At 51.4% G+C, this 25603-nt stretch overlaps 1 protein-coding gene across 3 annotated transcripts in view; it reads right to left on the bottom strand.

The window, feature by feature from the left end:
• The window catches only part of TOM1 (target of myb1 membrane trafficking protein), a 352338-nt gene that overhangs the window by 149229 nt on the left and 177506 nt on the right, over positions 1 to 25603 (bottom strand). For all 3 annotated transcript variants that reach the window (XM_086962935.1, XM_086962922.1, XM_086962928.1), the window contains exons 10-11: positions 15261 to 15360; positions 12448 to 12568 (exon numbers count right to left, since the gene is read on the bottom strand). In XM_086962935.1, coding sequence (XP_086819061.1) covers positions 12448 to 12568; positions 15261 to 15360 — 221 coding nt within the window. The remainder of the gene's footprint in view (positions 1 to 12447; positions 12569 to 15260; positions 15361 to 25603) is intronic.

Here is a 25603-nt window from a genome sequence, read left to right as displayed (position 1 = left end):
ACTGCTCACCTTGCACTCAATGGCACAGAGCTCACCCTACAGGGGGCACACTGCTCACCTTGCACTCACTGGCACACCGCTCGCCTACAGGGGGCACACTGCTCACCTTGCACTCACTGGCACACAGCTCACCTACAGGGGGCACACTGCTCACCTTGCACTCAATGGCACAGAGCTCACCCTACAGGGGGCACACTGCTCACCTTGCACTCACTGGCACAGAGCTCACCCTACAGGGGGCACACTGCTCACCTTGCACTCACTGGCACACAGCTCACCTACAGGGGGCACACTGCTCACCATGCACTCACTGGCACAGAGCTCACCTACAGGGGGCACACTGCTCACCATGCACTCACTGGCACACAGCTCACCTACAGGGGGCACACTGCTCACCTTGCACTCAATGGCACAGAGCTCACCCTACAGGGGGCACACTGCTCACCTTGCACTCACTGGCACAGAGCTCACCCTACAGGGGGCACACTGCTCACCATGCACTCACTGGCACACAGCTCACCTACAGGGGGCACACTGCTCACCATGCACTCACTGGCACACAGCTCACCTACAGGGGGCACACTGCTCACCTTGCACTCACTGGCACAGAGCTCACCTACAGGGGGCACACTGCTCACCTTGCACTCACTGGCACAGAGCTCACCCTACAGGGGGCACACTGCTCACCATGCACTCACTGGCACACAGCTCACCTACAGGGGGCACACTGCTCACCTTGCACTCACTGGCACAGAGCTCACCCTACAGGGGGCACACTGCTCACCATGCACTCACTGGCACACAGCTCACCTACAGGGGGCACACTGCTCACCTTGCACTCACTGGCACAGAGCTCACCCTACAGGGGGCACACTGCTCACCTTGCACTCACTGGCACAGAGCTCACCCTACAGGGGGCACACTGCTCACCTTGCACTCACTGGCACAGAGCTCACCCTACAGGGGGCACACTGCTCACCTTGCACTCACTGGCACAGAGCTCACCCTACGGGGCACACTGCTCACCTTGCACTCACTGGCACAGAGCTCACCCTACAGGGGGCACACTGCTCACCATGCACTCACTGGCACACAGCTCACCTACAGGGGGCACACTGCTCACCTTGCACTCAATGGCACAGAGCTCACCCTACAGGGGGCACACTGCTCACCATGCACTCACTGGCACACAGCTCACCTACAGGGGGCACACTGCTCACCTTGCACTCACTGGCACACAGCTCGCCTACAGGGGGCACACTGCTCACCATGCACTCACTGGCACACAGCTCACCTACAGGGGGCACACTGCTCACCTTGCACTCACTGGCACACAGCTCACCTACAGGGGGCACACTGCTCACCTTGCACTCACTGGCACAGAGCTCACCCTACGGGGCACACTGCTCACCTTGCACTCACTGGCACAGAGCTCACCCTACAGGGGGCACACTGCTCACCTTGCACTCACTGGCACACAGCTCACCTACAGGGGGCACACTGCTCACCTTGCACTCAATGGCACAGAGCTCACCCTACAGGGGGCACACTGCTCACCATGCACTCACTGGCACACAGCTCACCTACAGGGGGCACACTGCTCACCTTGCACTCACTGGCACAGAGCTCACCCTACAGGGGGCACACTGCTCACTATGCACTCACTGGCACAGAGCTCACCCTACGGGGCACACTGCTCACCATGCACTCACTGGCACAGAGCTCACCCTACAGGGGGCACACTGCTCACCTTGCACTCACTGGCACAGAGCTCACCTACAGGGGGCACACTGCTCACCTTGCACTCACTGGCACAGAGCTCACCTACAGGGGGCACACTGCTCACCATGCACTCACTGGCACACAGCTCACCTACAGGGGGCACACTGCTCACCTTGCACTCACTGGCACACAGCTCGCCTACAGGGGGCACACTGCTCACCTTGCACTCACTGGCACACAGCTCACCTACAGGGGGCACACTGCTCACCTTGCACTCACTGGCACAGAGCTCACCCTACAGGGGGCACACTGCTCACCTTGCACTCACTGGCACAGAGCTCACCCTACAGGGGGCACACTGCTCACCTTGCACTCACTGGCACAGAGCTCACCCTACAGGGGGCACACTGCTCACCATGCACTCACTGGCACAGAGCTCACCCTACAGGGGGCACACTGCTCACCATGCACTCACTGGCACACAGCTCACCTACAGGGGGCACACTGCTCACCTTGCACTCAATGGCACAGAGCTCACCCTACAGGGGGCACACTGCTCACCTTGCACTCACTGGCACAGAGCTCACCCTACAGGGGGCACACTGCTCACCATGCACTCACTGGCACAGAGCTCACCTACAGGGGGCACACTGCTCACCTTGCACTCACTGGCACAGAGCTCACCCTACAGGGGGCACACTGCTCACCATGCACTCACTGGCACAGAGCTCACCCTACAGGGGGCACACTGCTCACCATGCACTCACTGGCACACAGCTCACCTACAGGGGGCACACTGCTCACCTTGCACTCACTGGCACACAGCTCACCTACAGGGGGCACACTGCTCACCTTGCACTCACTGGCACACAGCTCGCCTACAGGGGGCACACTGCTCACCATGCACTCACTGGCACACAGCTCACCTACAGGGGGCACACTGCTCACCTTGCACTCACTGGCACACAGCTCACCCTACAGGGGGCACACTGCTCACCTTGCACTCACTGGCACAGAGCTCACCCTACAGGGGGCACACTGCTCACCTTGCACTCAATGGCACAGAGCTCACCCTACAGGGGGCACACTGCTCACCATGCACTCACTGGCACACAGCTCACCTACAGGGGGCACACTGCTCACCTTGCACTCAATGGCACAGAGCTCACCCTACAGGGGGCACACTGCTCACCTTGCACTCACTGGCACACAGCTCGCCTACAGGGGGCACACTGCTCACCTTGCACTCACTGGCACACAGCTCACCTACAGGGGGCACACTGCTCACCTTGCACTAAATGGCACAGAGCTCACCCTACAGGGGGCACACTGCTCACCTTGCACTCACTGGCACAGAGCTCACCCTACAGGGGGCACACTGCTCACCATGCACTCACTGGCACACAGCTCACCTACAGGGGGCACACTGCTCACCTTGCACTCACTGGCACAGAGCTCACCCTACAGGGGGCACACTGCTCACCATGCACTCACTGGCACACAGCTCACCTACAGGGGGCACACTGCTCACCTTGCACTCACTGGCACAGAGCTCACCTACAGGGGGCACACTGCTCACCTTGCACTCACTGGCACAGAGCTCACCCTACAGGGGGCACACTGCTCACCATGCACTCACTGGCACACAGCTCACCTACAGGGGGCACACTGCTCACCTTGCACTCACTGGCACACAGCTCACCTACAGGGGGCACACTGCTCACCTTGCACTCAATGGCACAGAGCTCACCTACAGGGGGCACACTGCTCACCTTGCACTCACTGGCACAGAGCTCACCTACAGGGGGCACACTGCTCACCTTGCACTCACTGGCACAGAGCTCACCTACAGGGGGCACACTGCTCACCTTGCACTCACTGGCACAGAGCTCACCTACAGGGGGCACACTGCTCACCTTGCACTCACTGGCACAGAGCTCACCCTACAGGGGGCACACTGCTCACCATGCACTCACTGGCACACAGCTCACCTACAGGGGGCACACTGCTCACCTTGCACTCACTGGCACAGAGCTCACCCTACAGGGGGCACACTGCTCACCTTGCACTCACTGGCACACAGCTCACCTACAGGGGGCACACTGCTCACCTTGCACTCACTGGCACAGAGCTCACCCTACAGGGGGCACACTGCTCACCTTGCACTCACTGGCACACAGCTCACCTACAGGGGGCACACTGCTCACCTTGCACTCACTGGCACAGAGCTCACCTACAGGGGGCACACTGCTCACCTTGCACTCACTGGCACAGAGCTCACCTACAGGGGGCACACTGCTCACCTTGCACTCACTGGCACAGAGCTCACCTACAGGGGGCACACTGCTCACCATGCACTCACTGGCACACAGCTCACCTACAGGGGGCACACTGCTCACCTTGCACTCACTGGCACACAGCTCGCCTACAGGGGGCACACTGCTCACCTTGCACTCACTGGCACAGAGCTCACCCTACAGGGGGCACACTGCTCACCTTGCACTCACTGGCACACAGCTCACCTACAGGGGGCACACTGCTCACCTTGCACTCACTGGCACAGAGCTCACCCTACAGGGGGCACACTGCTCACCTTGCACTCACTGGCACACAGCTCGCCTACAGGGGGCACACTGCTCACCATGCACTCACTGGCACAGAGCTCACCCTACAGGGGGCACACTGCTCACCTTGCACTCACTGGCACACAGCTCGCCTACAGGGGGCACACTGCTCACCATGCACTCACTGGCACACAGCTCACCTACAGGGGGCACACTGCTCACCATGCACTCACTGGCACACAGCTTACCTACAGGGGGCACACTGCTCACCTTGCACTCACTGGCACACAGCTCGCCTACAGGGGGCACACTGCTCACCATGCACTCACTGGCACACAGCTCACCTACAGGGGGCACACTGCTCACCTTGCACTCACTGGCACACAGCTCACCTACAGGGGGCACACTGCTCACCTTGCACTCACTGGCACAGAGCTCACCCTACGGGGCACACTGCTCACCTTGCACTCACTGGCACAGAGCTCACCCTACAGGGGGCACACTGCTCACCTTGCACTCACTGGCACACAGCTCACCTACAGGGGGCACACTGCTCACCTTGCACTCACTGGCACAGAGCTCACCTACAGGGGGCACACTGCTCACCATGCACTCACTGGCACACAGCTCACCTACAGGGGGCACACTGCTCACCTTGCACTCACTGGCACACAGCTCGCCTACAGGGGGCACACTGCTCACCTTGCACTCACTGGCACACAGCTCACCTACAGGGGGCACACTGCTCACCTTGCACTCACTGGCACAGAGCTCACCCTACGGGGCACACTGCTTACCTTGCACTCACTGGCACAGAGCTCACCCTACAGGGGGCACACTGCTCACCTTGCACTCACTGGCACAGAGCTCACCCTACAGGGGGCACACTGCTCACCTTGCACTCACTGGCACAGAGCTCACCCTACAGGGGGCACACTGCTCACCTTGCACTCACTGGCACAGAGCTCACCCTACAGGGGGCACACTGCTCACCTTGCACTCACACTGGCCCACATCTCACCTCACAGGGCTCGTCACCAGGCACTCATGCCAGTAGCGTAGCCATTGTGCCATGGGCCCCAATTCGAGGACAGAAACGGGGCCTTGGCTGCCGTCTGAATCAAGTCACTTCAATCAAGTGAATTGTAAAATACAGCAGTAATGGTATGGTATGGGCCCCTGAGGACCCCGGGCCTCGGTGCATTGCGCCTGCTGCACCAAGGGAAGATTTTCACCCTTTCCCATGCATTTACACAGGCAGATGGCTCCCCTGGCACTCACGCAGGCACAGTTCGTGGCCTCAACACTCACTCATCCTGCACTCACTCAGGTAGAAAAGCGTCCCCACTCTGCACAAACGCCACTAGCTCCAACCCCAACCCCCGCTGAGGCTTAAAAAGAATTATACGCTATCAGATAAATAGGTGTGACTGTAGGGGCGGAAGAGGCAGAAGCAAGGTAGAGTAATTAGAAAGGAAACAAAAGAAGAGAGGGGACGAGAGAAGGAAAGGTAGAGAGGACCAGCGGAGAGAGGCAAACAGAGGGGGAGAAAGTGAGAGAAAACGATAGGGTCTGAAGGGCAGCAAAATAGACTGGGAAAAGCTGAGAGGAGGACGAATGAGAAGAAACTGAAAATGAGAGAAGGTACGAGAAAAATGAGGAGAGATGGAAAGATGGAGGGGCAGAGAGGAATAGAAGGAAGAAAGAAAACAAGAGGAAAGACAGGGAAAGAGAAGAAAGGTAGAGATGGAGAGAGGGCAGAGAGGAAAGATTAAATGGGGGAGGAGGAGGAGAAAAAAGTAGGGGTGTGTGCGAAGGAGAGATACAGAGAGAGGGAGTACAGAATGAGGAAACAGGAGGAGTTGAAAGTCGGACAGATGACCCGGCTGGTGTGGTCGCTATTCCTGGACGCCGCTGACATTCCGGACAGTCGGGAGATTAATAGCTAAAACCCGCAGGGCACGCACAGCCGGACAGTGTTGCAAGCGACGTGAGGAACTGCTGCAGGCCAAGGCTGAGGTGCCCCAGCAGAGCCGTGTTTGGACCCCTCGTGCCAGAAATAAAAGATGGCTGCCGATTAGAGCTGAGGTGCATCAGAAGAGCCGCGCGAGGGCCTCGGTACTGCAGCTACAATGGAACATGCAGGTCAAGATGGAGGTTAGGGTGACCAACTGGCATTGGTGCAAATTCAGGACGGCGAGTGTAAAAATTCAGGACAAAGGGTCAAAATTCAGGACACAAATTCAGGACAGGAGGTCAAAATTCAGGACAAAACTTTAGGACAATAGGTACGTTTTACAGACACATCAGAGGCTGCACAATAGTATATAAGTAAGCCCAGCCATTTCCAAACATATACAACCATTTGCAAACCTATCCATCATGTATCCTTCAATCTATCATTTCACTCATCCATCCCTTCATCCATCCTCTCATCCATCCTTTCACTCATCCTCCATTATCCATCCATCCATCCACCCTTTCACCCTATCCATCTGTACACTTATCCATCCACTCTTAATCCCATCCATCCTTTCACTCATCCATTCAGCCATTTACCCTTTCACCAATCAAGCCATCCTTTCACTTACTAATCCTTCCACCCATCCACTTATTTAGTCATCCATCCATCCTCCCTTTCTCTCTCCATCAACCCTTTCACTTAGCCTTCCTTCCATCCATCCACCCACCCATCCATCCATCTACTCATCCACTCATGAATCCATCCATTGCCCCTATCACTCATCCATCTATCATTTCACTCCTTCACACATCTATTCATCCTTTTGTCCATCTACCCTCCCTTTCACTCACTCATCCATCCTTACATCCACCCTTTCACTCATATTTCCATTCATTCACCCTTGCACTTATCAATCCATCCATCATTTCACTCATCCACCTACCCCCCATCATCCACCCACCCACCATCCACCCACCCTCTCATCCATCCTTTCACCCACCCACCATCCAATTCACTGATCCATCCTTTCACCCACCCACCATCCACCCACCCACTCATCCATCCATCCTTTCACCCACCCACTCATCATTCATCCATCCTTTCACTCACCCACTCATCATCCATCCATCAATCCATCCTTTCAACCACCCACTTATCCATCCACCCTTTCACCCACTCTTCATCCATCCATCCTTTCACCCACCCATCATCCATCCATCCATCCTTTCACCCACCCATCATCCATCCATCCATCTGTCCTTCCCCTCATCATCCATCCATCCATCCCCTCATCATCATCCATCCATCCATCCTTTTCCCTCATCATCCATCCATCCTTTTCCCTCATCATCCATCCATCCATCCATCCATCCTTCCCCTCATCATCCATCCATCCATCCTTTTCCCTCATCATCCATCCATCCATCCATCCATCTGTCCTTCCCCTCATCATCCATCCATCCTTCCCCTCATCATCCATCCATCCTTTCCCTCATCATCCATCCTTTTCCCTCATCATCCATCCATCCATCCATCCATCTGTCCTTACCCTCATCATCCATCCGTCCTTCCCCTCATCATCCATCCATCCATTCCCTCATCATCCATCCATCCATTCCCTCATCATCCATCCATCCATCCTTTCACCCACCCCCTCATCATCCATCCATCCATCCATCCATCCATCCATCCATCCATCCATCCATCCATCCTTCCTTCCTTCCTTCCTTCCTTCCTTCCCCTCATCCATCCATCCATCCATCCATCCCCTCATCATCCATCCATCCATCCTTCCCCTCATCATTCATCCATCCTTTTCCCTCATCATCCATCCTTTCCGGTCATCCATCCATCCTTCCCCTCACCCATCCATCCATCCCATCCATTTATCCTGCCCCTCATCCATCCATCCTTCCCCTCCATCCATCCATCCTTCCCCTCATCCATTTATCCTTCCCCTCATCCATCCATCCTTCCCCTCCATCCATCCATCATCCTTCCCCTCATCTATCTTTCCCCTCATCAATCATTCAGCTACCCTTCCACCCATACATCCAGCTATTTACATTTTCTCTCCATCCTTCCCCTCACTCATCAATCCATCTATCCTCTCTCATTATCCATCTATTCAATCTTTCATTCATCCATTCACCCTTTCACTAATTCATCCAGCCATTCACATATCCCTTCACTTACTTACTCGCCCACCTTTCCATATTAATTTTGAGCTGAGCCCTTTTGAGAAGAGGCCCATCAAGAACTTCACCCTTGCTGCAGGGGCTGTTCCAGGACTGGGACAGAAGCCACCCAGGGCGGAGACAGGATCCACCACAGGGGGGGGACAAGAGCCACCACAGGTGGGGGTGGACTGAAGCCACAACATGGGGGACAGGAGCCATCACAGGCGGGGGTGGACTGGAGCCACCACATGGGGGGACAGGAGCAGGAGTCATCACAGGAGAGTGAAAGTGATCCACCAGGGTGGGCACAGGGGTGGGCATGCAGTATTCTAGTATCATATTGGGCTTCTCGCCCCCTCCTGCAGAAGACAACGAGAAGACAGGCTCTCTGTCCAAAATGCCATCCCCAACTGTGATATACAGTACTTACAGGAGATACTCTAAGAGAACTGATTGAACTGATTGTCCTGCATACTTTTTTAATCAGTGTGGGTGCGATTGTGCCATTTCTTTATTGTATTACATTATGCATGTTTGAAGAATCGAGGTTTGCTTACAAATTAGTGACAGTAATTAAGCTCGGTTAAGAGAAGCAGGTGCTGCCTCGGTGTAATCAGGGGTGTAATCTGGCCGAGTCTAGGATGTTTGGGGCCCTGGGTAGAAATGGAATGTGTGAGCCCCCCTCTAAATAGCAGATACAAGACGCATTCAGGGCTGTTTGCATCTGAATAGATGCCCCTGCTCCTGAAGCGGCAGCCCCTCCCTCTCAGTCACCTCCAAGCACCTCTTAACAGCTCATCAAGGGCTGGAGGTGTGAGGGTTGCCATCCCGCTGTGCCTCTACGGTGCTGCTGGGGGTCTGAGCTTTCATGCAGCATCGGAGTCAAGAAGGCAGGTGGGGGTAAGCTGTGCCCGGTTAAAATTACGGACAAATGGTGTCCGTTAAAGAATCCTTCACGGACAACGGACAGACAGCCAAAATTACGGACTGTCCGTGAAATTTACGGACGGTTGGTCACCCTAATGGAGGTGCGTCTTGTTGCCTCAGCATTGAAAGTGCGGGGGTGGTGCAAGCCAGGATCGAGGTGCATTAGAAGAGTTGTGTTTTTGTCTCTGGCAGGTATGGAGTTGTGCTGCACGTGAGGAGTCGGATGCATGTGCAAAGCTGTGTGCGAGTTTAAGTCCTGCAACAGCAGAGGCCGCAGTTGGCAGGGCTCGAGTCGGGGTACCACGCGGGTGGACAGCATCCCCCCACGTATTTTACCAGGAGCTCGATTTCTGGAGCAAATGGAGCCACACATTCACTCTTTGGCCTCTCTGGGGCGAGATCGGAGCTAATTCAGACCGCTGCTCATACGCTAACTTCTCTGATACAATCGCATCTAAGAGGTGAGCGAGGGGAGGCAATAAGTCTGATGGTGCAAGCCACCTTTTGGGACGTCACTTCCTGTTGTGACTTCAGCATCCCCCCACTTCTTTTTTTAGTACTTGTGCCCTGGCAGTTGGGCAGGATTGAGGTGAGCAGCAGACCTTTCTTTTTGTCCACAGTACTGGGGTAGAAGATGTTGTGGCAGGGCAGGATCAAGGTCAACCACACCACCAGGGATTGGGCCTCCGTCACACTGGGGTGGACGCAATAGAATACTCCAAAGTGGTTTAACAGCGACATTAATTGTTGCTTCTTCATCTCTCATAGGGAGACACCATGAAATACACCTGCTGGCCTCACAATGCCACCATTTAACTACTTCCTCTGATCTTCTGCTCCTATGGGCTTGAGCTACTGAATATCGACCCCCAGAATATTGTGGTACAAGAATATCAAGGGCGGAATATTGAGGGATAACATATCAAAAGCTAAGTGCATATACAGAAGCATAGATTTACGATTTACAACTCCAGAACCACATACCTTGAAGATATATGTGCCACAAGAGTACATTTATGTGGAGATAGGGTTAGAAAATCTAGACTTACTTACGTGTTGATATTTTTAGTTGATAAAGTCGTCCTCAATATTCGGGTATCGATATTCACGGTGCACTCCATTCTGTGGCACTTCTGGGTAGACAGTCATGGGGGTGGGATGCACACCATTTCTGGTGCTAGCTTGTACGCACGTCCTCTGGTATGCGAGCGGCTTGGTGAAAGTGCCTTGCCCAATTGACACCTTTGAAATTAACATCACTGAGAATGCGGTGTGTCTGCGCCCCAAACCAAACGCACTGCGAAATGTGCCACATTGGCAATAATTATTTGCTTGTAAACCACTTTTAATTTATTTCATCCATCCTTTCACTCCTTTTCTTTGTTTTATTCGGTTAGTTTTTTGTCCCCACTCGACTTCATGCGCCTGTTTTCCAAATTTCTACTGTTCTGATTGTGCTCCGGACCTCTTGTAAGAACATGACTGCTCTGCTGCGAAGTTCATCAAAGGCAGTGTTTATTAAATAAATGAAGAGAAAGAAGGGCGGTTTTTAAACGTTTTGCGGCAGGTATGTCTGTATTCACAAAGGAAAATGAATAATGCCGGCTAATTTAATTATGCAAAATGGAAAGTGATTGTAAACGTGTGAAGCATAGGGAGAGAAAACGGCTGTGGGGATAATGAGAAGTGGAACCCGCAGCTCTCCCGCCATGAGTGATTAACGGTTGTTGGACTAGGAGTGGGAGGGAGAGGCACGATTCTGGAAAAGTATTTGACTGAGAACGATGGGAGGTTGACAGAAACGTGACTGGGGGAGCCTTCCAGGGTAATACACAATTGGACTTGTAAAGAAACAGTAATTTTGGCAAATTAAACATGATATTGTAAAAGAGCAATCAAACATGATGTAACAGGATGATCAATACTGATTTGCTGTTTATTATTTTTGTTGTTATTCACAGTGACCCCTGACGAAGGGCATTCCTTTGCCCGAAATGCATTTGGTTTTATTTAATACACTGCCTTTGATGAACTTCGCAGCAGTCATGTTCTTACAAGAGGTCCGGAGGGGCACAGTCAGAACAGTAGACATTTGGAAAACAGGCGCATGAAGTCGCGTGGGGCCAAAAAACTAACAGAATGAAACAAAGAAAAGGAGTAAAAGGATGGATGAAATAAATTAAAAGTGGTTTACAAGCAAATAATTAATGCCAATGTGGCACATTTCGCAGTGCGTTTGGTTTGGGGCGCAGACACGCCCCGATTCTCAGTGATGTTAACTTCTGGGTAGACCCCCTTTAATACACACTGGTGGTTTAACACAGCCTCAACATTATGGTCCTTCTACACCCCTAGGCACGCCATATAATACTCCCGGGTGCTTTCATAATGCTATCAACCGTGCCAGGCAAACACCATGAATTTCCCCAGACCTCCCACTTAATATTGAGAAGGGCGGGCACCAATGGCCACAGACATCTACCACATACTGCCGGCATCTTACGAGTACTTAAATACAGTCCACCTCTGCAGGTCCCCTCCAGGCTCCACCAGTTTCAAGCTGGACCATCTAAAGTATTAAACATTCTTTACAAACACCTTACGTAAGGGATGGCAGTAATGCAACCCATTCCGGTAGATTTCAGTCCTCTTTCTCCTCTTTCTCCTCTCTAGACTCATTAGATTTAATGAGTGGATTTCCAAACTGTGCAGGACAGAACAGGAAGTGGATTGAAAAGTTTTTTGATGATCTCCACGTACTCAAAATGGGACCTTCAGAGTAAGCTACAGCAGCCAGCTATAGAATCTGAGTGCACTCTATCATTCACTCTTCCTCCATCAGACCGATAAGTGCTGCAACTCAAGGCAGCACCACTTTGGCCCCTCACACATAAGACCAAAACACTTCCCATCAAATAAAAACTTTTCCAACTAAGCCCTATCCCATGGTGTAGGGTGCTACCCGGCGGTCATAGGTCTTTGCCTCCTCGTAGTGGTGTATGAGAGCTCTACAGATGCATCTACAATACAATATTCTGCAGATCAGGATTGTTCAGAGGTCCATAGAGAGAGCTGCAGTGTATATACCCACCTCTTGCGCTGCTCGGCCAGGGAGCTCCCCCTAGTCATGGCGAACATGTCGAAGTCATCAGCAACTCTGGGGGTCGTCTCTAGCGTCTGCAGCGTCCCACTAACAGAGGGAAAGTTCAGATCTGTGGGAGAGAAGGAGATGTCATCAGCACAAACTCCTCTTCGAAGGTGCAAATCTCTGAGCATGCGGGGGGCACCTGGTGGCGTCCAGCGGAGTGGAGCTCATAGGAGGCAGGTGGAAAGGTCAAGTGCCAGTTAAGTCCACAAGGGGCTCTTGGTGGTGCCCCGAAAAGGTAACAGCAGAGGGATCTAGTGAAGGCCAGAGGAGATAAGCTCGCAGAGGGTACTTGGTGGATCCCACAGGAGGTGAACTCACAGGAGGCAGCCGGTGAGGCCCAGAAGAGGCCAGCAAGGCACATGGTGAAGAACACAGAAAGAAGCTTGCAGAAGGCACCCCTGGGAGCCAAAAGGGGAGCAAACACGAGTCACTTGGTATAACTCAGATAAGGTAGAGAGGAGGTGAGCTTACAAAAGGTATCTATTAGAGACAACAGAAATTGTTTATATGAGATACCTGGTGGTGGCCAGGGGAGGCGAGCACGTAGGAGGCACCTGGTAGAGACTAGATGACAGGGGCTTGCGGGAAACACCCCAGCGAGCCAAGAGAGGAGAAGCTTGAAGTTTCAGTCTAAGAAAAAGAGGCTTGGGGAAAGCCAGTCAACAGGAGGCCTCAAGTGAACTTGCTAGAGACACCTGGTTGGTTTTAGAGGAGGTGAGCTCACGGGAGCAAACCCGGGAGCAAAGAAAGGAGGAGCTGGCAGGTTCATTCTGAGAGAACAGATACTCAAAGGATGTCACGTCCAGAGGCACCTGGTGGAGATGAGAGGTGACTGCACCAAGGGGCGTGATAAAAGGTACAGGCGTGGGGCACAGCCTCCTAGTACTGGATTGGAGACCCCAGCCACCTGCTATCTTCACCCTGATAGTCTGTCTAGATGTATCAAATGACCCCTCCTCGTATTTCGCAGGAGACTCCTTCATTTTCGTTACACTTCTCGAGACACCTCCTAGATTCACGAGGCTGTGAGTTCACAGGAGGCACTTGGAGTAGCATAAAGAAGCTGAGCACACAGAAGACACTCAGAATAGGAAGGAGGAGAGCTCTCAGAAGGCATCTTGTAGCACACAGCGAAAGTGAGTTTGCAAGTTCATTCGCAGAGATGAGACGCTGTGAGCATGCAGCAGATACCTTTTGGAACAAACACCTGGTGGATCCCAGAGGAGGTAAGCTCGCAGATGGCACCTGATGGATCCCGGAGGTTGAGCTCACACCAGGCACCTAGTGAAGGCCAAAAGAGGCAAGCTTGCAGGGGCACCTATTAAAGTAGGCAGGTGGCATCTGATGGAAGACAGGTGATGGCAATGAGGAGGCACCCATTAAGAGACGAAGGTCATGAACTCTCGGGAGGCAATTTGTGGAGCTCTGGGGAAGGCTGTCCGAGCAGGAACCTGGTGGATCCCACAAGCTGCAAGTTTGTAGGTGGCAGAGGTCATGAGCTAGCTCGAGACATCTATAGGTGCCCTGTGGACGTGCACTTGTAGGATACACCTATGAGAGTCCAGTAGAGGCGAGCTCACAGAAGGGAACTATTGGAGTGCACAGGAGGAGAGCTTGCAGGAAGGAGGCCCATCTCCGAGGTAAGAGAGCGGGAGCCTCAAGAGGCACCTCTGTGACCAAGAGCAGCGAGCTCACAGGCGCTACCACTCAGAGCTCAGACCAGGAAAGCTTGCGGGAGACACCTGTCAATGCCAAGAGATGGGTGCTCAAAGGAGATGACTCTGCAACTCTTACAGCCCGCCAATGAGATCTCAGGGGAGGCACGTCTTCAACCCACAAGATAAAGGCACCTCTTCAACCCATAAAGGTGTTTTTCGACGCCGAAACACTGAGCTTGCAGGGTTCAATCTAAGCAGAGGCAGGCAGGGTAGTAAGTAAAGAGGTGGAAGAGTCCCTTTGAAGAACACCTTTATTTTATGAAATCCAAACCTAGTACACAAAATGACCCCAGACGGACAATGCAAGATGTACGGATAGCAAGCAGGGTCCAAGGTCAGTTACTGAGCCCATGAGGTACAAGTCACTGAACCTTTGGTACTAGGTCACCTAGCGTGCGATGGGGCTGTTTAGGTTATGAGCCAGTGAGGGTAGGGCAGTCAGCCTCCGCAGTGGAGGAAAAGCAGAAAGCCTATTGGTGGGATATAGGCAGCAAATCTGCTGGGGAGTAGGTATATCACTAAGCCAGAAGAAAGTAAGGCACCAATCCAGTAGTGGATAGTAGTTAACATGTTATGGTTATGGCCACTGTACCTTTGATTATCATGGAGAAACTGGGATGGAGTGGTTTGATATCAGGACGTTTGAAACAAGTGTCAATTGCCCAAAATGTCTGGATTCTCTCTCTCTTGGTTTTTTGATGGTGTGACCTACAGTTTCAAATCCGGCCAGGTCCGCCTTTCGTAGATCATGGCTCAATAAACCTAGTCCCAATAAACTGGTTGATAGTAAGATTATTTACTGTCAGTGTTCAGTACCTATGAAAGCAATATTAAGTGATAAATAGGAAATCATATTATATTTATTATTATGTATTTGCAAATTAATTATCTTTTGATCATTTTTGTTTTTAAAACATAAGATGAATAAATGTCCTTTTTAGTCAGTGATTTAAAAGAGAATGGGGATCCAACGGAAAGCAGTGTATTATTCTAATTCTTACCATATCATGAGAACTCCATGACAGAGTTATAACTCACCGATGTCGGCCAGCTGGGTGGACAGACTTGTGGCTTCTAACAGGCAAACAGGAGGGTCAGTCGAGCTCAGATCAACCGAAGACACATGTCCATCAGGAGGCTGTGGTATAGAGAAGGCAAAAGAGCAAAAAGTAAGGCGTGAACATGCCACCGCCCAGACTGAAGCAGCAACTGCCCGTCCCATCAGCCCCCCACACTGCTGATTTAACTGCACTATGCGTCTCAACTAGAGACTGCCCATACCATCAGCACGGCACACTGCAAAAATGTAACCAGCAACTGCCTGTCCCAACAGCCCCCACACTGCTGATTTAACCTCCAACTGTGTATCTCTTCAGTCGCTCAAAGTACGGACCTAACAAGCAAATTGTGTACCCCATTAGTCTCGCACCATGCATCTCAACTAGAGACTGCGCATACCATCAGCACGGCACACTGCAAAAATGTAACCAGCAACTGCACATCCCATCAGTACCGCACAGGGCCGACACAACCAGTAACCGTACATCCCATCAACTCCTGCACAGTGTGGACTCAACTAGCAACTGCGTGTCTCATCAGCACTGCACAGGGCGGACACAACCAGCAACTGTACATCCCATCAACTTATGCACAGGGCCGACACAACCAGCAACTGTACATCCCATCAACTTATGCACAGGGCGGACACAACCAGCAACTGTACATCCCATCAACTCCTGAACAGTATGGACTCAACTAGCAACTGCGCGTCCCATCAGCAACGCACAGAGCAGATACAACCAGAAACCATACATCCCGCAAACTCCTGCACAGTGTGGACTCAATTAGCAACTGCGTGTCTCATCAGCACTGCACAGGGTGGACACAACCAGCAACTGTACATCCTATCAATTCCTGCACAGTGTGGACTCAACTAGCAACTGCGCGTCCCATCGGCACCGCACAGAGCAGACACAACCAGAAACCGTACATCCCATCAACTCCTGCACAGTGTGGACTCAACTAGCAACTGCGTGTCCCATCAGTACCACACAGGGCGGACACAACCAGCAGCTGTACATCACATCAACTTATGCACAGGGCGGACACAACCAGTAACTGTACATCCCGCAAACTCCTGCACAGTGTGGACTCAACTAGCAACTGCGTGTCTCATCAGCACTGCACAGGGCGGACACAACCTGCGACTGTACATCCCATCAACTTATGCACAGGGCAGACACAACCAGCAACTGTACATCCCATCAACTTATGCACAGGGCGGACACAACCAGCAACTGTACATCCCATCAACTTATGCACAGGGTGGATACAACCAGCAACTGTACATCCCATCAACTTATGCACAGGGCGGACACAACCAGCAACTGTACATCCCAACAACTTATGCACAGGGCGGACACAGCCAGCAACTTACATCCCACCCACTTATGCACAGGGCGGGCACAACCAGCAACTGTACATCCCATCAACTCCTGAACAGTATGGACTCAACTAGCAACTGCGCGTCCCATCAGCAACGCACAGAGCAGACACAACCACAAACCATACATCCCGCAAACTCCTGCACAGTGTGGACTCAACTAGCAACTGCGCATCCCATCAGCACTGCACAGGGCGGACACAACCAGCAACTGTACATCCTATCAACTCCTGCACAGTGTGGACTCAACTAGCAACTGTGCGTCCCATCAGCAACGCACAGGGCGGACACAACTAGCAACTGTGCGTCCCATCAGCAACGCACAGAGCAGACACAACCAGAAACCATACATCCCATCAACTCCTGCACAGTGTGGGCTCAACTAGCAACTGCGTGTCCCATGAGCCCCACACAGTGTTCGCTAAACCAGCAACTGCACATCCCATCAACTCGAGTGCAGGGCTGACACACCCACCAATTCCATGTCTTATCAGCCCCAGTACAAATGTCATGTCTTAACAGTGATGTTTTACACAAGCCCCAGATTAATTAACAACAAGATGCATATTCACTAGGACAGACCAAATGCCCCATATTTTGGAGCAAAGGTTTCTCAAGTGTTTAAGGGTCAGATTCATACAAAGTTTTAAAAATAGCTGTATAACTTTTTATACAATGAATACAACCGGAAATAATGTATGTAGTCCATGGTTACCCTAAAATATGTTAAAGACAGGCCTAAGTTGTATCCCCCAAGATTGAGAGGGCGAAAACAGCATCCAGTACCTACATCAGGTCTGTCAGGTTCCCATTATGATCCAAGTCACAACACTACGCCATGCCCTTTCCACCCCAGAAATCACTCAGCATGCAGAACTCAAGGTCTATCTTCTTCCAAAGAAATGAAGCAGAAATGAACAGATTGCTGCAGATGTATCTGAGCCAGTATAATTTGTAGTTGGCATCAATAAACCAATTCAGTGATCTTCCGGGTGGATGGGTCTGGAACCAATGAAGTCAGCTGAAAACCAATTACTTTATGGTATTTTCAAAGTGGGGTGTGCATGGGGATGTAATAAAGTTAGCAAAACATAATGTAAAACTCAGAGGTGATTTTAATCCGCTGGCTATGTTTATCCAGCGGCAGAAGCTAGACAGAAGGAAGGTGTTGAATTGAAGCCAATGCGCTCTACCAACGTCTGATCCGGGACAGATACTCAGGTTAGCCACATTTAATAAATATACTTAATAGAAATGGCCCTCATTTACATAGTGAGTGAATACCTCGAAACCATGACAACGATCATGAATAACATTTGAAAGACCAGATTCCACGCAAGAGAAGCAAAGCTAGTGAATCTGAGCAGCTTTAGGTATCGTTTAATGGACTAACATGAGGATGCAGCATCAGGACAGAAATAAGGATGAGGGTAACTTCACATAAATTAACATTTCAACCCTCTGTGACTACTACTGGATTCCAATGTCAGAAACAGGTCTCTACTCCTATGTTTCGTATTATTTAAACATCTCCAGGTTTATTTTGATGCCTTTATTTGTATGTCTTTCAAACATAAATACCCAACTAGTATTTTTTCCGTTTATCCTTTTCAAATGAAGTAAACTTTCCTTGGTGGAACACAGACCCTTGCCCTGTCCACATCAGGCAGCATAGTGCTGTATTGCGCTATTAATGATGCTGGATTTGCACGGTAAATGCGCCCTATTTGTAATTCTGCTAAGAATGATCCATATGGCTGGGTTTTCAATAAATTTGATCTAGCAGATTTTGCCAATAATCAGACCATAAAAGTAATTTTGCGAGAACAGTTGGTTCATTAGTCTCTTTTAACTCCCAGGGAATATGTCGTTATAACAAATAGTTGAGCAGGAGAAAGGCAGGTTCTGAAGTGAAATTAGCCTTGATCTTGAGTTGGTGGTGGTTTACCAATCGGGTAGGACTTCTGCGTTTAGGTGCAGACGGTAGTTACCGGTTGCATTAAATACCCTCCCTCCCTCGTCATTACATTTCAGCAGGTCAAATCTGTCAGCTCTTAACAGGACAAAGCAATTCCGTAGTTACTGTAGCATGGGGCTTTCGGGGTGTTAAACACCAAAATCTGCAAGTTATTCCCCAAAAACTGGGGATTGGTACTTTTTTCACTCATGATACATTTCAAACACCACAGTGCATGACTATCGGCTGCGATAAACAGTACACACTAACCAAACCCTCAGAATCATGGCCTTACTGCATCGATGTAGTGCCATATATGATGTACAAAGGTGGCACTGGAAAGCACAAGTTCTGAATGACACTGGTACTAAAGGAGTTTCTGGTCCTGTCAGTAGGTGGCAGGTATATTCGTAAGCTGAAAATGCGAAAGCGTCAGTCGTGAAAGTCTGATGGGAAAGTCTGCAACACTGATCCCACTAGTGCTGCTTTCTGTCACCTACATTGGTCTTCCAAAAATATAATCTTTAAATTAATGAATTTATAGTGCATATTCACAGTATACCCGTCTCCACGCGCTGGTCTTAGCCCACGAGAGTAGGGCAGAAAAAGGACTGAAAATGAGTAGAAGTGGAGAGTTTGTTTGAAACATTTGCAACATTGACATTGTATTACAACTTGAAGGGCCCTGCATCAAGGTGCTCATTTTTGCAATTATTAAATGTTTTAGTTTCGGGTAAGGGAGTTACCGGAATGCCTTGGTCATCTGAGTTACGCCATATACTGTGGACATAAAACGTAATGTTATCGCTACAGGAATCTGGGTTCTTCCAATATTAAACCTTAGACGCAAGGCACATTTTCTTCAGCATAACTCAACTTCCATCTTCCTTGGGATGTGGATAAGAGCCCTAATTTCTCTGGCAAGTATCATTCTTGTACTTTGAAGTACCCAATGTTTGACGATGACCTTGTCACGGCAGTCATGAAGCAAGCTTTTGGAGAAGTCATGTTCACTCTTATGAGGGAGCTCATTATCACTTGATCTCATATCCAAACAAAATGGTTACTTACCAGTAGGAGTAGTTTTGCAGCTTGAAGAATTTTCTAGATTCACATGCTGTGCATTATTCCGTCGTCTAGTGGTTGGGTCCGGAATTTCCTTTGTTTTATGCAATACCCATATTTTACCAAGTTTAATATCCAATTGTCTGTTGTGATCCTTTCCGATTGTTTGTGGAAAAAGGATATTCTCCCACCCACCGGTGTCTTGTGTGGGTCCTTCCCTATGATTAAGTCAGTTAGACTAATTTCCTCTTCTTCTAGAGGTTTGGCCTCTTCCTCTGCCATTGCCTCATCCTCGAAAGGGTTGCTTCTGATGTTGTTGCCAACCTTGATAGTTTGACTGTTGACCCATTTGTTGACTTTGGTTCTGCCCTGGAGTTTGTTGTGACATCTGTTGTCCTTGGGTTGGTTACAACAATAGGAGAGAGAGGGAAAGTATGGGACACTCTCAGTCCCCCGGGTCAATCTTTGTCAAACAACAAAAGAGTGTCAAAAAATACTAAGTGTGTAAGCACAAATACAGAGAAAAGATTAACCTTAATAATCCACTTTAAGAATTATTAGGAATTTATTAGGAAGCCCTCACTCACCACCCTGGTTGGTGACATGCTTCATCATCGGGCCCACCAGGAGAAGCCGAATGCCTCCCTGGTGTGTTTCAACGCCAGGATACTGCGGAGCTGGTTTTTTGTGACAGTGATGTGAAAAAATTGTGAGTTTAAAAATGTCAATGTAGTGTACCACGCAAAAGGTTTTATTCAGTGGTCAACCTGACATGGTTAAAAATATGTGTTGGGAAATTTACCAAATAATGTTTTGGGTATTTCCACTGAAAGTGGGGTCCCTCACAATTTTCTCACATCAGTGTCACAAAAAACGTGAAGAGAGGTGGCGCCCAGTGCCTGCTGGCCCCCTTCGTGTCCTGTACCCCTGAACGCGCCGCCGCTGTCCGAGAAACAGCTGTTGCGTGGGGTGCCTGAACGTCGCCTGGATTGATAGAGGCCTGCGCCGAGGAGCGCTGTCCCCTAAGTGCGCCCTCCTGATCAGGACACCCAGAGGCGCCGGCCCCGTGCAACCCGGCCCGCAAAGCAACGTCAACCCACGAGCCAGAGCCGAGCTGCTGCTCGCTCCAAGCACCGGACGGAAGACAACGCGACGCGGACTGCCGCATTGACCTGCGCCCCACCAACTCTCCCGCAAGGTACTTTTTCTTCCCGCTGCCTCGCCCAGCCCTCGGAGCTGCGTGCGGAGCGCTCCCAGGGCCCCTGCTCTCTCTCTCTCGTCAACCGCGCCCCGCCGCGCAGAGAGAGACCAGCGGACCGCTGGAGGAATCCTGGTAGACCGCCAGGACCGAGAAAAGTACCGTAAGGAGCCCAGAATCCCCATGCGGGGGATTCACGCTGAACAAGAACTGTTCTGAATCACGAACTGATTATTGCTAAAGATAAGAACTGTGGCAACCTAATTGAAAGTATACTGGAACCGTTTTCGCATTGAATCAAGACTGTATTTACAAGCCTGCTTGAAATTTATATAAAGATATATATTTTTACAAATACAGTTTGGTGTCCTTGTGTGGTGGGTTGGTTGTGATGGTGTGATATTGCAAATGTTTAACCCTATGTGCCCCAAAGATTAGCCTAAGACTGCTTAAGCCACACTACCTAGAGGGTAAGCAGAGGTTGTCTGGAAGGTAACCCTCAGCCCTGACGAGGAAGAGAGAGTCCCTGCTTGTCGCTAGTGCTACACTGCGCCAACTAGAGACTCCCCCTTCCTACATTGGACGCAGCGGTGAGGATTTTCGAATTTACATTTGCAGTGTTTATACCTTAGCTCCTGACCAGTGCACAGTGATTACAGTCCAGTAACTAAGCCACAGACTTTTTTTGATTTATGTTTTGCTAGAAGAGATATCCATGTGTTTTTGAAGTCATGCCTGTGTCAGTGAAAATGGAAAAGGCACCATCCATTTCTTCTATTGACTGTGATTGGGAGAAACTAGAAAACTATATCGGGAAACAGCTCAAGAGCTTCTGCAAAAATTTGAACATTTCCATGACCGGACTCTCCAGAAGGGAGCAGTTCCAAAAGGCGCTGAGGGCCTGGGTCAAGGCAAAGAATGCCCCTGGGAAGGATTTTGAATTTGAGGATGCAGAACAGTAGCTGGAGGGACCCCTAACTCCAGAGTGGAGGGGTGCAACCTCCCCATTGGGTAGCAGTGTTTCTGGCCGAGGTCTGTCACCAGAGGAGCTGGCGGACAGACAGGCCGCCCGAGATCATGAAAGGAAGCTGGCAGAATTAAAAATCCAACTGGAACTTGAAACCAAGAAGTTAGCCCTAGAAGAAATGAAAATGGAGCTTGCGCATAACTTAAGAATGAGGAAACTTGACATGGAGCTCGAGGGGCTTGAGGCCAGGAGGGCTTCAGCCCAGCAACAGGAAATATGTGTAGCTCAGAGATGGAGCTTTGCTGAGTTGGAGGTGGAGTCTAGCTTAGATGGTGGCAGCAACATTAGGGTATCTAGTGCTGACAGCATAGTGCGCGCACCTAGAGATATGGCACCTGACTTGGAGGGGGTTAACTTACACCCGGAGGTTCAAGGGCATGAGGTAGCTCCAGTAGTGCGCAGCGACCCTGAAGGGAATAGGGTGGCTGGCGTAGGAGTTCATGGTCCTAGTGGTGGGAGGGATTCCCCCATGGTTGAGGTCCTGGTGGGTGAGTGTAAGGACCGCCCAGAAGAGTGTGGTTTGTGTGACAGAGACAGTCCGCTACTGTCTGACCAGTCTCAGAAGGATGGTGTGCAGTATGTGTGTGAGGCGCTGGATGGTGAGGTGAAGGATAGTTTGGTTAACCCTACTAGGGGCCTGTGTAATCCAATTGTGGGAGAGCATACTTTAAGTTCCAGTTTTCCAGAGCTATGCCAACACCTGTTTGAGAGTGAGTTCTCTGACCCCAGGGAGCTCACATTGGAGGCAGACCTTGTGGTGGATTCCAGTGGGTCTGGAAAGGCATTGGGGTGTGATCCTGTGGGGAGTGGCTCAGGTATCTTCCAGCCCAGAGTGGTGGAAGTGGCGCAGAGTAGCCCAGCTAGGTCCTGTAGTAGTGAGAGGGGTGTAGGGCCTCACGTCCTGTCCTTGAGGGGAAGGAGTGAAAATGGGTTTTGTCCTGGTGGTGCCCAACCTCAGTCTCAGAGCCTGGATGGTTCTTTAAGGGAACACCAGGTGGGGAGCCTAGGCTGTCCGGATGAGTCACCCGCTGAGGGGGATCCCCCAGTGTCTAGAGAACGTGGAGGCACTGTAAACAGAGCTCCAGTAGTTCTGGTGTCTGGCAGTACCACTCCAGTTGGGAGAGTGCAGAAGTCCAGAAGGAGGGGCGAGAGGGGGAAGGAGTCCCCAGTGGAAGAACCAGTGGGTCAGGGGCCAGCCAGCAGGGCTGCGTCCCCAGTGAATGACCATGGGGACACCACTTCTGTCCTGGGGGATCTTCCCGCACTGTCAGATGGACAGGGGTTGGGAGATCTGCGCCAGGCAGACTGTCGCACGGCACATGAGCTATGTGCCACCCTCAGGGGGGGCATGCGTGCTCCCCGGGAAGTCGTGGTGCGCCAGGCAAGAGTTCAACTGCAGGGTTGGGTCCCTGAGTTGGAGAGCCAGGTTCAGGTGTTGTCTGACCTGGAGGGCAGGACCACTGTAATCAGTGTCCTGGCCCATTTCACTTCTAGGGGTACCACTCCAGTTGGGAGTGGGCAGTACTCTGGAAGGGGGTGCAGAGGGAGGAAGTCCTCACCTCTGACCCCGGTTCAACTAGAGGGTCTAGACCCTAGGTTTAAGGGCCAGGTGCAGGGTGTCCCCCCTGACCTGGTGCCCCAGTTGCAGGATAGCACCCCTGAACTGGTGGGCGAATTGTGCAGATCACCTGCCCCAGGTGCCCTGACAATTCTGGAAGGGGGTACCACTCCAGGTGGGAGGGTACAGAGCCCCAAGGAGGAGGACCGGGTGTGGGAGAGCCCACCCCAGTTTTTGGTTCAGCTGCCAGGTACAGGCCTGGAGCTGGTGGGTCAGTGCCAGGATGACATACCTGACCTGACAGGAGGGAGAGTGGACAAAGGGTGCCAAGCACCTGGGGCTACTGCCCCCCGCTCTCTGAGGCCACAGAGCTTTGGGAGCCCTGAGAGGCATGAGGCCTGGGTCTCAGCCCTGACTACTGTCAGTGGCCACTGTGATTTGATGACTGTCTGTTGGGACACACCTGTGAGCAAGTTAAGGTTAGAGGCTGCACAGGTGGTGCCCACAGAGGAAGAGAAGGGTGCCCCATGGAGTAGCTGGGTGGACCCTGAGAGTATGTACAGAGGATTTAAAATAGGTTCTGATTGGCGTAGAACTGGAATGTGCCCCTGCTGTTGCGGGCCAGGTCCATGTTCTATCGCCCCAAGCAGGGAAGCCCATCACCGTGGTGATTGGTCTACTCTGCGTTTTGGCTGGAAGGGGGTTGTGTTGGACCTGGGCCTCTTGGCAGGATCATCCCTAAACTTTTTGCCTTCCTCCAATACTCTCTCTGACCTATTTTGTTTGGTTTAATGACTCTGGGCACTTTACCACTGCTGACCAGTGCTAAAGTGCATATGCTCTCCCTACTGTAAATTGTACATGTGGTTGATGTCCATGATTGGTTCATTGGATTTACTGTTAGTCCCTAGTAAAGTGCACTAGGAGTGCCAGGGCTTGTGAATGCCAATACTGCTAGTGGGCCTGCAGCGCTGGTTGCGCCACCCACAGAAGCAGCCTTAAGATGTGTCTAGGGTCTGCCATTGCAGAACCTGCGTGCAGTCTCGTACTGTCATGCTGGCTGGGCAAGTGCACCCACTTGCCAGCCCCTGAACCTTCCCTTGACTTCATATAAGTCACCCCTATGGTAGGCCTGAGGGCAGGGTGCATTGTAAGTGTAAGGTAGGACGAGCCCTGATGTGTGTGGCATGTCCTAGTAGTGAATTACAACTAAATTCGTATTTCACTATTGTAAGGCTACCTGCTTCCTTTAGGCCAGAATGGGCTGCTGGAATTATTACACTCTATAATCCCAGCAGGCTCAGGGAGCATGGTAGAGAGTCATGTTTAGTATGCCTGAACTCAGGATGATAAAATACTTCTTTTAGTAAAGTTTATTTTAATATCCTGTGTTTGCAAATGCTACTTTTAGAAAGTTAGCATTTGCTTGCCTAACCATTTCAGCCCGCCTCTGCTGGTATGTGTATCTGACTGTCTGGGATGTGTGAGTGACAGGGCTGGGGGATGACAGGTGGTGAATGCGCAGATTACACCTTAGTGGGAGGTAGGAGTGGCTCTTGACTCGAAATCTAGCTGTGCTCTGCCACCACAATGCTGGCTCCACCCTCCTGGGGAGCGACTGATGACTCAGCCGGCACCTGGCCCAGGAAGGGCGAAGCCCCATCAACAAGGTACTTCTGGCTGCCCCCGTCCACACAATGCTGGCTCCACCTCCTGTGGAGCGTCTGATGTGCCTGCCCCTCCCACTGAGAGCAGAAGCCGGATTGCACCCAACAAGGTACTCAAGGACTGAAAGTGGCTATGCAAAGGCCCCCCTGGCCTGTAAGAACAAAAGAAATGCAGTATAAAAGAAGGAGCCTTGCTCCTTGTAAGTTAGATCCTGTTTGTGCTACAGAAGGAACTCTGCCCGACGAGAAGGACCTGGAAGGACAAGGAGGAGTGCTGTCTCTTGCCTGTGTCTGGTGCCTTGCTGCAGAAGGAGAGGAAAAGAAAAGACTACAAGAGGACTTTTGCTTTGTAAAACTTTGTGCCAAACTTTGCTGAGAGATCTCCAAGGGCTTGCTTGTGAACTTGCCCCCTGACCAGCGCCCCAGGACCAGTGGGCGCTACCCCCTGACAGAGGAACCACTGCGA

This window comes from Lissotriton vulgaris, chromosome 1_1 (genome assembly GCF_964263255.1).
Source record: "Lissotriton vulgaris chromosome 1_1, aLisVul1.2, whole genome shotgun sequence".
Lineage (NCBI taxonomy): Eukaryota > Metazoa > Chordata > Amphibia > Caudata > Salamandridae > Lissotriton > Lissotriton vulgaris.
The sequence above is the reverse complement of the archived record's forward strand: the minus strand, read 5'-3'. Positions and strand labels throughout refer to the sequence as shown.